The sequence below is a fragment of the Chaetodon trifascialis genome, chromosome 13, assembly GCF_039877785.1.
Source record: "Chaetodon trifascialis isolate fChaTrf1 chromosome 13, fChaTrf1.hap1, whole genome shotgun sequence".
NCBI lineage: Eukaryota > Metazoa > Chordata > Actinopteri > Chaetodontiformes > Chaetodontidae > Chaetodon > Chaetodon trifascialis.
The window spans coordinates 4,838,125-4,854,499 of record NC_092068.1 but is presented as its reverse complement, the minus strand read 5'-3'; the positions used below and the strand labels follow the sequence as shown (position 1 = coordinate 4,854,499).

At 39.8% G+C, this 16,375-nt stretch overlaps 1 protein-coding gene across 1 annotated transcript in view; it reads left to right on the top strand.

The window, feature by feature from the left end:
* Positions 1 to 519: 519 nt before the first annotated feature.
* Positions 520 to 16,375, top strand: part of fancl (FA complementation group L) — a 25,511-nt gene continuing 9,655 nt past the window's right edge. Inside the window, exons 1-7 of the mRNA XM_070977441.1 lie at positions 520 to 886; positions 1,449 to 1,507; positions 1,611 to 1,671; positions 2,188 to 2,244; positions 2,550 to 2,647; positions 10,756 to 10,852; positions 12,893 to 12,961. Coding sequence (XP_070833542.1) covers positions 800 to 886; positions 1,449 to 1,507; positions 1,611 to 1,671; positions 2,188 to 2,244; positions 2,550 to 2,647; positions 10,756 to 10,852; positions 12,893 to 12,961 — 528 coding nt within the window. The 5' untranslated portion in view covers positions 520 to 799. The remainder of the gene's footprint in view (positions 887 to 1,448; positions 1,508 to 1,610; positions 1,672 to 2,187; positions 2,245 to 2,549; positions 2,648 to 10,755; positions 10,853 to 12,892; positions 12,962 to 16,375) is intronic.

Below are 16,375 nucleotides of genomic sequence, written 5' to 3'. Positions count from 1 at the left end.
CTCCTGACCCTAATAGGTAGCATTCGCTACCTAAATACAACATTATTCCTAAAATAGGAAAAGTGAAAGTGAGACAAAGTCAGAGAGAAATTTAATGAGAGATATCTATAAACTGTAGATGACACTTTAAACACCTCAACATCAGTATGTGGAATTTGCATAAATACCGCAATGTTATGACAAAAATAAATAAATAAATAAATAAATAAATAAATAAATAAATAAATAAATAAATAAATAAATAGGGTCTTTATCCTATCAATACCTTTATTCTATTGTAACTTTAGGCAACAAGCTAGTCACAGTCACAGCTTCAAATGCTCCATGTAAGTAAGTCCTTTGGGTAGTCACAAATGATGATTACACAGGCCTTGTAATCATTGTAAATAACAGTTGAACAATGAACAGGCAACCGTACAATTCCACGCCTATTTACACAAGCTGAAATTTAAACGTCGCACCGCCACAGTCTTTCATAATTCCGGTGTTTTAAGAAGTCACTGAAGGCAGCATTATGACGTCGCCTGTTTTGTTTTTCATGGCGCGATGAGGGGTTTCAGCTCCAACTTTGCGAACTGGTCCTGCCTAAAACCAAACGACTTCTTGGTATTATCTGTAGTTCAGCAGCATTAATTGAGCTATTTAAGTGAAAGTGTTTGCTTCAGGGTTTCGTGTTATTCACAAATCTTCAATTTTCTACTACTACTCTATCCTGTCAGGCTTGCTAACGTTAGCTAAGGAAGCAGTCCTGGCTTGACTGCTGACTGAAACTTTGGTTAACCTAACTTTAAAACAAACGATGGAGACTTCACTGGTCAAAGACAGCCCACTGCTTTTACCTCTCAACAAGGAGAAAACAGTCTATGACGGATTCATCACGGTCCAGGTAGGTTAAGTTATTGTGTCAGTGGGGTATATTTCCAAACTTCATTATAAAATGTGTGATTTTAATGATTCCTCGCTGTGGAAAATTTTGCATGCCTAATAGTATATAACTTCAGACATTTCACGAATGTCTACGTACCGCTGGTAAATTCGGCATACATGTTACTCTCGGGAACTTTAGAAAAACGTTTTTGCCAACTTACTGATTTGCTGTCTCCATACGGTACTACGCATCATGGTTACGCTAATGTTACTGCTACGTTATGTTGTGTTTGCAGTCGTGTTAGCGTCAGCTGAACATGATGTGAGCAATACAATGCGAAGCAGCTGTAAAAAGCCACATTTCAATAGACTGTTACGTTCAATGCATGATTTAACATTATGCTGAATTTAAGAGATGATAATGATGATTCAGGTGTTTTGCAATATTATGTCTTAGCCAATGTGCACCTTTTCCAGTGAGCACAGACACTTTATATTGTAAAACTTCTCAATGGAGTTTGGTAGGCCGCGTCCTCCTTTATTTCCGAGTCTGTTCAAAGGTTATCACATGATTCTCTCAGGAACAAGACTTCAGAATGAGAATACTGCTTCCACCAGACCGCCAGCTCACACGGGCTAGGTATGAATTATCATTTTACCTTTACTATAGGCTACTACATAAACAAAATGTGTTTTATTTACAACTTAAGTTGTTGTAACTATGCATAACTTTGTCCCTGTAGGCTGCAGTGCTGCTGGCAGTTGAAGCACCTGTTGCGTGGGTATGAGCACACAGTGAAGCAGGTAAACTCTACACGGAGCACCAAATCCTCAGTTGTATTTTGTGCAAATTGCATCATACTGTTTTTTTTTGTTGTGTCGTTTTTGCCAGGTCTGCCTGAGATCAAGTTGATTTTTCTGTGTTTCTTCTTTTTTGTCGTGTCATCTTGGCTCCTTTGTGCTCTGTGCATCATCTTGAAGTCGTTCTTGTGCTCTCTGTCACCCATCAGGCTCACCTCACTCACAAGCAGAGAAAAAATATTTTTCACTGTTTAATTAACATCGCCTGGAAAATGTCCCTATTTGTTATGTGGCCCCTCAGGGTTATTTGGATGAGATTGATATTTCACCCCGGGCTGCAAAGTTCATTATTTTCACAGCCTTTAAGCTATCATTAATTATTAAAGCTGGTGGCAGCCCCCATTAATCACAAACACTGTGTTTGATTTGAATGGCTGGCTAGAGGAAAAAAATAGACACTGTCACTTCATTATCCTCCCATTCAAGGATGTCTTTTCTCTCTTGTTTGACTTCTCTCAGAGGCTGCAGCAGTCGGCTGATCTTGTCAGTTTCATTCTGGAGCTGAAAACTGTCTTGGTAAGGAGGAGAATGACACAGTGGTTAGCACGGTCACTTTGACATTGTTGCTTTATGAATGAGAATAGCCTTGATTGTGAGGCACACATGTACATGTATATTAAAATTAGATTAAAGAAAAACAGCCTACTGTATGTGCTTGTCACCAACAAAGGAATATGACTTACTGACCTGGACTCAGTTTTGCTGTATTTGTTTTGTTTGTTTTTAATAGAAAGATAATGGTAGAGTGTGGTGAAGTTTTGATGATGTGCACAGTAATATGGGCTTTAAATAAGAAGAATAAGTTCTCGCTGTTGTTGCAGGAAGTGGGTCTGAAGAGCTTTCCTGAGTGCCGCTCCATCCCGCCTCCCCAGTATTACTCTCAGCTCATTTCTGAAATGGAGACCCTTGGGTGGGCCAAGTAAGTGACAACTAGGAGCACTATCACTGCATCTGCAACCATGTTTTAAAAGAACTTCAACACCTAAGATGTCAAATGACAAACAGGTTTGCAACTCTACATGTCGCTTTGACAGATAGCTTACCTGTTTTGTTTGTGTTGACTGATCATTGTATGGACTATCGAAAATTGACAAGATGATCGGTATGCTGTGGTAATCAACAAGTAATTTTTTCCAAAGTACTTGTTTTATGTGTAGAACTAAAATATAGATAGATAGATAGATAGATAGATAGATAGATAGATAGATAGATAGATAGATAGATAGATAGATAGATAGATAGATAGATAGATTTCTAAGCCATCGATCACTTTGTGTAGAAATCTGGAAATATTGACACAATGCCCACCACAGTTTTGCAGAGCAGAAATTAACATTTAATTTGTTTTCGTTTTTGGCTGAATAACAGTTCAAAACACAAAGATTTTCAGTCTGTGATATAGTAATACAGTTTGTTAAATGAAACAGAGAAGCTGGAACTAGCAAGTACTTTGCATTTTTGCTTGAAAAATGTTTGGAAAATGTTTATAGTTTGGAATAAAGTTGCTTTGACGAGGAAGAACACCCCACTAACACATGTACCAACGAAGTCTTGAAATGATTAACTATTAATCAAAATTTTTGCAGATTAGTTTTCTGTCGTTCGGTTAATTGCCAAATTGTTTAATCGACTAATCGTTTCAGCTCTGCTTCACATGTCTGACAAAGGGCTCCTCCATCACCCGCTGACTCTCAGCTCTGTCTGCTCATTACTTCTACAAACTGCTCTGAAGTCACAGTGGGGGAGAGTGATGTTTAGTCACAAAAACATGAATGTGATCTCTCCCTCTTTGTTAGATTTGTTTTTAAATTAATGTGTATCGTGTATTTGTACCCTAGATGGCAGTTTTCGCTAACGCTAACAGTCAAAAGTGATTTTTTTTTTATTTCTTCATAACAAAAGCCTCTGATCAAATATATGTTAGCTACATTTCCCTTTTATTCTCGGTGCATGGCTGCATCCCCACTTTCCTTTCATTTCACTTCATTTTTTATTGTCGTGGCCTTGTCTGTACTTGCCTTGGCAAGAGGTTTGAACGAGCATTATACAATAAGCCAAGGAATAAGCTGTGTTTTGAAATGCTGGAAATAATCAAATTTAGCTTTTTACTTCTTATCCGATAAATAATTGATTATTTGAAGAAACAGTCAACAGATTAGTTCAAAATAGTCATTAATTGCAGCCCTACAACTGATATCAGGTATTTATGATCAAACACAAAAATGATTATCTGAAAATGTACATGACTGCTCAGCCCTTTTGTGGCTGAAATTTTAGAGTTTAATTTTACTCTATTAGGCAGCAGGCACCAGTAACTGTCATAAACAGTCAGTGTCTGTATCTCTCTGTACTTTCTCTACTATAACTGCTGCAAATCTGCAGTTGTTTCCATCTTTAGTTAACTAAATGATCCACATACATATTCATAAATCATGTATGCTTTGGTTCAGACATGGTCTATCTATTTCTCTCCCCAACCCTCTGCTGAAAGGGATGGGAAGCGAGAGAAAAAGTGAGCAAGAGCATGTAAGGGAGTGATCGAGTTAGAAAGTCACTAAACTTTGTGTTACTTGGTGCCGTGAATTGGTTGGAGTGCAAGCACAAATTATCAGGCATGTTTCAGGCATACAAGTTGTCCACTAGTATATTATATTTATCTCACAAAGTTTCAAGTTTCAAGGGGGTTCTCAAAGATGACATGTAGTTGCAACTATGATGAGTGTGACAACAGTAAACTATTGTTTTAATGTAAACGATTGTTTCAGTTGGAAACAGCTGGGTAATGTTCCCACCCCTGTGTCCTTGGTCCCAGGTTGCTCTCAGAGTGATCAGCCTGCAGAGTTGCTGGCTGATGGAGCTTGTTTCTTGGTGATCTAGATATCAACTCTGTGGTTTGCCTTTTCTCAGTAGAACTGTGGCCCTCAGAGTTTGTGGGCCACAAATAAGCAGTTGTAAGCAACTCACAAGCCAGACAAGGAAAAGTTATTATTGAAACTTGAAGTTATTGATCGAGATTTTTTGGGACTTTCGTGTATTATCCCCAGAGGTAAGATTAGCATGCCGAGGTGGATAGACTAGAAACCTCTACTGCTTTAAACAGCTATATGGAGCACTGCTTGTTTTTTCCCAGCTGTGTAAAGTGATTGGAGAGCCTGCAACAACACAGCTCCACATTAACAAATGGCTCTTAATGACTTCCTTATTTTTAGTTATTGAGTTATGGTTAAATCCAGGTCACATTTAATAACTCTCAGCCCACATGTGGTGACAGGCCCAGCTAATACTGTCGTCTCCACTCGTCAGGAGAGAAGGAGGAGGAGGGGGTGGTGGTGGTTAGTAGGAAGATAGCTATTCTCCCCCAGCTCGGATTAAGCTTTGACTACTACACTCATTTTCCACTTTCCTATTAATGACCATGGCTACAATTATGATATTAGCAAAATGCAAATGGCTCTAATTGAAGACTCTCAGGTTGTAATAGGAGAAGGGGGGGTGAAGGTATGCTTTATGCTGGAAATGGGACCAACATCATTTTCAGTGTCGTGTTACGGTTAGGAGGCATTATACACAGTGGGCCTCAATCTCCAAAGCACTCGAGATTCGCTTAGCGTCTTAATTGGTATGGGCCGTGCTAATAGCCACCAGGGGTTTTCAGCTGTAATTCTGTCTGCTGATTGGACCAGGTAAGTGAGTCTGTCTCTCTCTCTCTCTCTCTCTCTCTCTTCTCTTTAGCCATGTGTCTCCATTTCTGCACTGAGAGTGTGGTCATCTTAATTGGCTGGAGATGGCATACCATGTGTTAATTAATGGAAAATGAGGTCAAGTGGGTCAGCTGCCATCACTCGGTGGCCCTAAAACGTGGCCCTGGAAGCTTCGGGCCTCATTACGGGCACAGCTGCCACTCCATGTTCACAGCCTCTTGGTGTACATACAGAGCGTCGTCTCTTCTCACAGTGTTATCACTCTGTCACACTATGTTGCTGCTCTTCTGAGGACAGTTATATTGGCTCTCTGACTGCAGTGCTCTGTTTGGCCAACCAGGCCCAGGGCTTAGGGATTTGATGCTTTCTAACATAGATTTTTTTCTTCCACCACATTTGTTTACAACACAGTATTATTAGGCCAGCTAATAAAAGACTCCTATAACAGTGTGATGTAAATGCATTGACAAATAGTACTGGGGTTTATGCACTTACATCCAGTAAATTAGAGTTAGACTGCAAACCTAATTAATATATGTGTAGGTGTCTCTGCTTTTGAGATTAATCTGAGATTGTTTGTTTTTTGTGCACTTTATATGCACATACATTGTTTGAGTGCATGTGATTACATTGTCCTCTCTCTTCTACTGTACCTTATGTACGTCGTCATTTTGCATGTGAATTTCTCATGCAACACACACGAGCACTACATATGTAGTTCATTAATTCATTAATCACTTTGTTGACACACACAAAAAAAATCGGAGACATGCGCACGTGCACGCACACACACACACGTGCACGCACACAGAAGCACAAATGTGCGTGGTGTGCACTGTCTGGAAGCAGCTCACTTGGCTGTGGAGTTGCAAATAGGATGCTCTCATCAGTCTTCCCAGTAGGACGTCTGACTGTCATGCTGTTTCCATCATGGCCAAGTAGGGGCGGCAGCTCGTCCCTGCCATCCTGGGTGTGAGACCTCAGAGGAGAGGAGATGGAAATGTGTGTTAGCGATGCAGTGACTTTTTCACTGCCGGTACTGTTTGTAAATTACCAAACCTTAAAATTTGGTCAATACTGAGTAATGCTCAGTATGGCCTTGCATTATACCTGCTTTGTGTAATATATCTGAATATTATATCTCTTCTCATCAGTCTTTTTTTGTGGCATTCTGTGCATTTATTATTTCATTGTTAATCTCCACTTGAGAATCGACTGTCATGCCAGCCCTTCTTTCTCATATTTACTTAGCTCTTTAAAATCTACTGTCCTGGAGATACTACACTTTAACGAGACTTATATATCCTGTCGTGCATTGTCTTGCATTATTTTTTACCACAGACTCTTTTCCAAAATGACCATAATGACTATAAAAGGTCAAAGTCTGATCAACAGTATGGAAACATAAGGTTTGGCCCAGAGTTTCGATAGCTGGTACCATGTAAGGTCTGCTTTCCAGTTTCACATCATCTTTCTTTTTCCTTAGTGACGAGCAATGTTGAATATATTTAGGTGGCTGGCTTCTCATTTTTAATCACTGCTGATCATTTCTTACCTCGGTTAAAATGACAAAGGTCACCGGCACCGTAACGGCTGAAATGAAACATAGCTGTTTTCTGGTTAATGTGCTGTCTCATTTGGGAGTCTGTACTCAGACAAACATTGTTTGTGAGAGAGGAGCAACACTTCTCTGAAAGACAACTGTGAGTGAGCTATTTTTTTTGTTTTTTAAGGTCAAACAAGACCAACAGTGTTGTATCTCTTCATGTAGCTGATCACATTACATCCAGGTTAAAAAGACTGTAGTGTTTCTGCCTTCTCGGCCAGCTAAAGGTCAATACCCAGTTTCCTCTCAGGGATCAATAAAGTATTCTGATACTGATTCTGATTCCAAATGTAGGTTTGAGTCGTAGTTATTTTTAACTGTAGTTACTTGCAAATTTGAAAGATTACACCTAAATAAACCCAGTAAAATATATAAAATGATTTGGATTCAATAAGCAGATTTGTGCTTGATTTGGTTAAAGTGCCATTGACCAGACATCAGCCATACTGTATAAACAGTACATGGTCATATTCAAGTAACTTTCCACAGTATTAGCAGTGTGAAGCATAGCACTTGTGTCCTGCAACCAGAACAGTGGATTGTAAAAGACTCATTTAATTCCTTAAAAAAGATCTTATAATGTCTAATAAGTGTTTTGCTTTCTACAATCTGCGAAAACCTTGTACTTTGGGTTTGCCCATCAGGTCTGACAGACTGGTAACTGCAGAAATACAATGGATATGCAGTGATTTGCTCAAGACTGAATGACTGAAATGACTGAAATAGGATTAAGAGAAACAGATTTTCCCTTTGAGAGAACCGGCATTCTTTTGATTCATGCACTCTGCAAATCACCAGCACTTTATTTCAGCGATTCAACTTGTTATTTATTGATTTGTTCACTTGGATGCTTGTCACTTCTTTCACTTGCATAGGTCTATTAACTGGTCTTGCTTGACAGATTTGTGTATTTATTGCTGTTAGCACTAATGGGTATTTTATGTGCCTGTACTCTTTGTAAATGTGGACCTCAGGATATGAAGTAACCTGGGCATTATCTGCTCAGGAAGTTCTGAGCCGCTGTTAGATTATTTTGGCCTATATATATATATCCCATACTGGCACTGATGCATCCCTAAAGACTGTGTGTGTGTGCGTGTGTGCGCGTGTGTGCGCGTGTGTGCGCGTGTGTGTGTGTGTGTGTGTGTGTGTGTGTGTGTGTGTGTGTGTGTGTGTGTGCGCGCGCATGCGCGCGCACGTGCACATGTGTGTGTGTTAGAAGGAGCAGATAGGGTAATGTGTTTGCGAGATCTTTATATGAAGATGGTTTAGAGATAAAGAGATGAGGGGCCGTGAAAGTGAGTAAGCGTGGGAGCAGAAATTAATCAGGTTAGCATGCATGAAAGGGACGCAGAGTTGAATTGGAGTGATCATGAAATTGTGTGTTTGCATGTGTAGATGTTCGTGTGCGTGTGACACTTCAGCACTGTTGCCCTTCGCCTGCGTTTGATTGCAAGTGTTTGAGCGAGCAGGCACTTTTATGAATTGGGCACATCGGACACCGTCTCCCATCATTCCATCACTTCCCTAAGTGTGTGTGTGTGTCATTCCTGAGCACACTGCTCACATCACTCCTCTCTAACACACTCCATAAATCCTCAGCAGATATACAGTCATGTCAGCCTCGGCACAGAGCGTCCATCGTAATGTACTGTAAATCTGGAGGAGGACTGTCCAAATCCTTTGTCTCAGATCAGTCTTTAGTCTTCATGTCTCAGTAGACAAGAGAAGGACTTGGGAGGGGGAGGAACTGAGTCACTCACAGTGTGCTGGAGCAGCAGTAAATCTGACAGTGTTTTGTCCTCAGCCTCAATAGGTTATAATTAGCTCAGGAAGGAAGGGGTCTGATTTACAGGTTGACTTGAGCTTGAAGATATGAACCCATTGTAAGGTCACTGGGAGACATGTCATTTTATGAGCGCTTGAATCCAACTCGTGTAAGTGTTTAAGTCCTTGTAGTATTAGTATTACATTTTTTACTCAAATAGTGGCAAATAGTGTGGGCATGGCATGAAAGAAGTCTGTTCATCACAGTGGTTCTTTGAATAGCTCTTTGTTGATTGCAGCCTTATTTTATTGCATCATGAAATATGTATTCACTCCTGTTCTTCTGCATCAGTCAGGTGATGTGATGGCAGATTGGTCACTATTGTGCAATTAATAGAGCATACATGCAGTTGTGTGTTTGCTTAGAGTTTTATTAGAAAGCATAAAATCTGGGATATTTCTGTGGTTTTAACAATTGTTATATATGATTTGTTGTATGCCTCCATTAGACCATTAAAAAGGGGCTTGCTATAGAAGACGACCAGTTAGAATTTAGAGAAGAAAAGTCTGTATACAGGCTGTAGGTTTTTTTGCACGAGGGTTAAAAATTTTGCAGCACAGGCTACAAAATTACAAAAGTATACAAAAGTATAAAACATCTGTTACCATCTCTATGAACAACTACAAGTAGTGCAGTTCATCACTTGACAGGCAAAGGACATTAATGTTGCCTACAGGATACCATCCAAACCTTAATGACAAAGTTTTCAGACAAACATTTTCGTCAATTGCAGTAAAAACAAACCCGCTTGCAATTCTCCGTAAATTTAGATTTCATTCATACGTTGTTATTTAGGTTCAGTTCGTATTGATAAAGTATAAATCTGTCAAGTGCTTTTGTTCTATTATTAATGATTTCCACAAACATGAGTAGCAGGTTATGACCCATTCAGAGAAAATGTCTTTTGTGCTGCTTTTGGATGTTGTGATGAAAGAAAGCCAGAAACAAGGAACAGGTTATAATATATCACTTGTGCAGTTATTATACAACACAAACGTGTTAAATTTGATATATGGTAATACGTTTTTTTTTTTGTTTTGTTTTTTTAAGATAACATGACTGTCTTGGTGCTAAGTTTAGCTGACCTATGTTAGGTTAAAAAAAAAGTAAAAGTAAAAATGTATATATCAGTCATGATGCTGAAAGGGCATTATCAACCTTTTTATACATTTACTGTATGTGAGATTAAAGCTACGTTTGTAAAATATTTATTTTCTTCTGTAGCTGAGTAAAACTTAATATTTCACTGAGGTGAAATTATAAAAAGAATGAAGTCTGTCAGAAATGTACCTCGTCTTTTAACTTTCGTGTTTGTTGGAATTATGTCATTAAGTCTTAATTTATTTGCAAAATCAAAAACCAAACTACATCATGGCAGCCATTTTCCATGCAGTAAGAAAAACTAATATACTTTGGAACTAATTACGGAGGGTAAGTTCATTTTGAATATTACAGAAATATCACTGTCACCATCTACATAAAGTATTTTGTTATGAAAACCCACATTTTTTATTTAATCAAGCATATATATGATATATACATGTCTGGCATTTCTTACAAACTGCATGAAAATCGGTTGAAAATTCACTGAATTATGATGGTTCTAATTGTGTATAGACCTCCTGCCTTGATAGACTTACATGCATCAGGAGGTGCAGCTTCCCTGTACTAAAATGGCGACATTTTGGGGCACGAATGTGGCACTGCAGCCTGATGTAACGGCGCTTTGTTGGTGCCTGCACTGATAAATCTAAAGGTGGTTGATGGAAGCTGATGTCTTAGTATTGTTCTCTGCAGCTGTGACTAACAGTGGATGGTGGCTGCTGTAAGTGCAGAGATATGTGCCCTTCTGTGTGAATGGATTCTGATTTATTGCGTGTGTCCATCTTCAGGTTGCTCTTCATAGACACTGATTTCCAAACGCTGAGGCTGAGGGCAGAGGACTCCTCTGGAAGGCAGCACATCCTCACCGTTAAACTCAAGTCTAAGGTGAGACACACTCTCTCGTCTAAGGGGTGGAGAATTTTCACACTGGAAATGGTGCATCATCAAATGGGATATTCTAAAGTTTGATGTTGACCTATAGCCAATCTAAATCCAAACAGGCTGACTTCATCAAACGCGTATGGGATATTCAATTTGTTGATAGCAAATCAGTGATTTACATCTGTACCCCTAATCGAGGTCAAACTAGAGAGGGTGTGGAGAGACATGATAACCCACTGTGACTGAGATGTAGCACAGATAAAACATCTCCACATAGACCTCAGCATGATAGAAAGTCTTCCTCGGTGCACAGAGAAAACCAGTACACCCACATTCATCTGCATAGCTGCTGTCTGTGCTCGCTGCTAATGAAAGAAGTACACAAAACCTTTACCTGCTGTAGGCGCAGCCAAATGCAGACAAATGCAGACAAATGCAGTTTGAAGTGTTTGCATGTCACAGGTCTGCAAATCATCAGAGTAAAGGTGATACAGTGTGTTTAATGATGGTTTGTCACAGGAACACATAACAGTTTTGGTTCATTTTATTACAGAATTGTAGATGCATCTAGACAAGACTCTCTAGTGGTCAGTGTGAGCTAAAATATACAATTTCACATCTGATCACTTTCTATGAATTCAAGTATTGTGACATTACAGTGCTCCTCATTAGGTGGCAGCTCCCTCTAATAGGCTCAAGGGTCCCCACGAGTCAAGATTGCTAAACATTCTCTGATTCCAGCTTCTTGCATGTTAGGATTTTTTTGATTTGCATGATTATAAACTGAATGTCTTGGAGGTTTGGACTGTTTGCAGTTTAAAATAATTGCCAGATGAATTGATTGAAAAAAACAACTGTCAGATGAATTCCTTAAACACAGCCTTGATAAACTGTGATGGATGTTTAGAATGGAGAGCTTGGGTAATAATTTTACCATTTCACGTATTTTTCAAATACGCTGCTTGTCAAACCCGTCTGATTGGCTCACTGCTCTAGTTTCTTGCTTCTTCCAACTTCTTTTTTGTGATGTTGCAACATTTTCACTTTTCAGCAATTGGGTAGTACAATGTTATTTCTAATGACTGAAGTGGCCAAAACTAAAAACAGGTTGTATAAAACCAAAATTTCTCAAAGTCAGGAGATGTTTCTAATGACAATCAAAGTCATATCTTGCATGGTCATTTTTTTCGAGTGTCACTGCAATTTAGAGTGGCCAAAATTTAGAGGTAGTATTATTATATAACACTGGCGATGAATGTGGTTATTGTATTTGTTGTATGTATTTTTAACAATACTTCAAAAAAGTATATTTTACTATTGTAGTAGTATCAGTAGTAGTAGTGGTCAGTACAGTTTTCTGTGTCTTAAACTTAAAATCTCAGTCAGAATGGAGCATCTAGTAGCTGGCAGCAGTGTAAGCATCTCACAATGGGGCTGCATGTTCTCGGCATAGTGAGTGAGTGGCATGGTGAGGTGGTGCTTACCTAAGCCCAGATAACATCCACAGGGGCGGGTGGTGGGACCCCACTCTGTGCCCACCTGCCCACCTGGCCCTCCTCACCCTCCTCACCCCTCTGGCACCTGGTAAAAATATCTTGGAGTCCTCCCTGCCTTCCAGCTGCTTCCACCAGATCCAGCGACAGGTCATCACTCGCCAGGCACAGTTAGGGAGGAGACAGCACTGGAACGGACACGTGGAGGCTTGGATGGCAGGGGAGTGAGAGAGGGAGAGCACAGGGAAGGACGGAAAGTAGCATGATGCTGAAGGTGAACTGAGAAATCTGAAAGAAACAAGTACTGCAGTACTGAAAGTAAGATCCCAAAGGTTGGAGAATGATCGCTAGAGAAGGAAGTGCTAGGAGAGGAAAAATGTTTTTAGAATTCCTATTAGGTAAACAATTCACAGTTTAGCACAGGAAGTCAAGGGTTTGGTGCTTTGCTTCCTGTTGGAGACTTGAAGGCATACAGAAGATCAATTAGCTTTTAGGTTTAAATGATGTCTTAATTTAAGATGTGTGACAGTCCCACCTTCTCCACCCACAGCACCCTGCAGAGGCTCCTGAATGCTCAGCTGACCTGCCAGTTCCTCTGGCCATAACCTGGACACCACAGGTATGTGCATGTGCACGGATATAGCATCAAAGCAACAAAGCTTTTTTTAACGTCTAATCGAAGTTTTTGCTTAACATTTGAAAGTTCTGTCAGCAGCACTGATAGAAACAAAGACGTACTTATGTTCAGCAACATCAACTCAAACATGTAGACCAGAGTATCTTGTGAATTAGAACGTGTTTTATAAAAAACACTTTTAAAAGAAGAAATTGTACCACAAGAATTAACATAGACTTGCTAATTTAACATAAGCAGTGCTCCTCTCATCGATTCATAATTCTTATTGTTCTCATACATGCATATATTTTCTGTTCTTAATGTACTGCATATGGAAGTTTCTAGAGATACTTCTGTGGTTGAAATGCAACCATCATGGTGTCAGCAGGTGAAATTACTCACTCGTTTTTTTCAATCGCCTTCAAATCCTGCGTTTCTAAAGGTCACGGTGGAAAGGCATTTCAAGGCCACATATTTTCAGCTGTTATGTTGTGAGAATCTGTTATGTCAAGTCTATCAAATTAATTACTTGGCAGATGTATTTGATATTTTTGAGATTCTTTATGACTAAAACTGAGAACCTCAAATGTGGACGGGGATGTTTGATGTCTTTGAATGTTTTTTAATGTGATGTTTTATGGCCCTCTGAGACTCAAACTGTGATTAGGGGCTACACAAATACACTTGACTCATCCTGAGCTACTTATTGCATAATTTGACAAACACTTCTCCACCTGCTGTATGGAGACAGTCTCTTTCAGTCCCATCAATGTAGTCTTCTATAATTGGCATGAAACTGCTCTGATGTAAAACCAGCTGTGCACTCTTTGTATCTCTTTGCTTCCTAGTTATTGTTCTTCGCCGTCTTGCTTCTTTCACCCACGACTCTGCTTGTCATCTCTGTCATGGACTGTGTGTGTGCGTGTGCCTGCGTGTGCGTGCGCGACCATGTATTGCTCATATTGTGGGGACATAAATCCGTTTGAACATTGTGGGGATTTGTCTTGTACTAAAATTTGAGGTTGAGGGCTTGGGTCAGGGTAAGGTTAGGGTAAGTGTTAGATTTAGGCAGTGTTTATGGTCAGGGTTAGGGTAAGTTTCCACGAAATTAATGGATGCATGTGGGGGTCACACCAAAAGTTGCTTTTTCCATCATAAAAACCACTGCTCCATATCTAAGCAATGCACTGGACCATTCTTCCTAGTATTTCACATATATACCAGAAGGTTGCTGTCTGTTTGTCTGTCTGTCTGTCTGTCTGTCTGTCTGTCTGTCTGTCTGTCTGTGTGTGTGTGTGTGTGTGTGTGTGTGTGTGTGTGTGTGTGTGTGTGTGTGTGTGTGTGTGTGTGTGTGTGTGTGTGTGTGTGTGTGTGTGTGGTGTGTGTGTGTGTGTGTGTGTGTGTGTGTGGTGTGTGTGTGTGTGTGCAGAGAGATGCTAATGTGTGTGTGTGTGTGTGTGTGTGTGTGTGTGTGTGTGTGTGTGTGTCTTTCTCTCAGTCTCTCTCTGTCTCTCTGTATGTGTGTGTGAGTGTGTGTATGTGTGCTGTTGCGCTGATACATGGCAGGCGTACAGTGAGGACCAGCTTAGAACAGCGTTACCGTATGGAGCCTGTCTGCCTGCTGGGTCGTTGATGGATCTCTCCTACACTGCAACATGAAGTGTGCGCGCGCGCGCGTGTGCGCGTGTGTGCGCGCGTGTGTGTGTGTGTGTGTGTGTGTGTGTGTGTGTGTGTGTGTGTGTGTACACATGTGTGTTTGTGTATGTGCTTGCATTTGTGCCAAGTGTGTTTATGTCTGATGTGTGAAGGGTTTGCGTGTGTGTGTGTGTGTGTGTGTGTGTGTGTGTGTGTGTGTGTGTGTGTGTGTGTGTGTGTGTGTGTGTGTGTGTGTGTGTGTGTGTGTGTGTGTGTGTGTGTGTGGCGGGGGGAAGGGCCTGTCTGTCGACAGTCCTGACATGTTCATTTGAATGAGTAATTATTGCTTGCTCTGTTGCAGGGCCAAGACATGCCACTCTGTGCATTTGTGTTGAACTAGAATGGGAAGAGAAATAAACCTCGGTGTGTGTAGTTTGTCCTTTGTGCATGTAGACTACACAAAGGAGATTTTTAAGAAGCAAAAACTGCAAGAAATAAGTAATCCAGGAGGTTTCAGTGTATTGGTAGAGTGATAGTGGATTTTTCAAGGCTGATGTAATAAAATTGGTTGGAGCAGAAAAAAGCAGGCTGATGATTATTTGGTCGATATTAAACACCCCCATCACCGCAAAAAAAAAAAAAAAAATCAACACTGTTCAAAATGAACAGTCTTTAACGTTATTATGAACTGGATTTGTTAAACAGAAGTCAAAGAAATACAATTCATTTCAAATGTCAATTGATTCACTAAATCTATAGCTAAGATATATTAAATTATAGAAAATATATCAGAAATGTAGAAATTATGTGTTTAATTTGAACTTTTATGTATTTAGTATTCATTCAAATTTACATGAATTATTTAAGTTCACTTTGATATAAGGAAAAATGATACAGCAGTTGGTTACTTAAGATTGATGTTCGAATAAAATCGTTCTGATAAAGTTTGTTTGTTGTGTACAATTTTAGAAAAAAAAAACAAAAAACAAACAAAAACACCTCTCCAACTGTCAGACAGGGGAATTGGGTTTGTGTTGCAGCCAGTGGTACAGGGAACATTTCACTGGTAAAGAGAAGAATGGATGCAAGTAAATACCAACAAATTCTGGAAGAAAACATCATATCACACAGTAAAAAAGCTGAAGATGAAAAGAGGATGGCCACTACAGCAGGATAATGATCCTGAACACCTCAAAATCCTCAATGGACTGCCTCAAGAGGCACAAGCTGAAGGTTTTGCCATGGTCCTCACAGTCCCCCGACCTAAACATCAGTGAAAATCTGTGGATAGACCTCAAAAGTGGAGTGCGTGCACAATGGCCCAGGAATCTCAGAGTAAGTAGCTGTTTGTAGGATGAATGAGCAAAAAATTCCCCAAACAAGAAGTGAAAGACTTTCAGCTGGCTACAAACAGCCTGTACATGCTGTGATACTCGCCAAAGGGGGCGTTTCTAAGTACTGATCAATCAGGATGCCCATACTTTTGCTTTAGGCCCTTTTCCATTTTTGTTATTTTCACTGTAAAGGAGGGAATAAAATGGTAATCTTCCTTAAGAAATGTGTGTAGAAATTCAGCAGATGCACCTCAAGCAGCATCAAGGAAACTCCCATAACAATTTTATTTAAAAAGTGGATTACCCGATTATCATCACAACATCAGTCAGAGTTTGAGGTTGTCATGCATGGCATCCTTTTCTTCTCAAGCACCGTTGTCAGCTACTTTTGCATCTACCATTTCTAATAAACCAGTTCGTTGTCTCTCTGAATTTAATCATTAGTAAA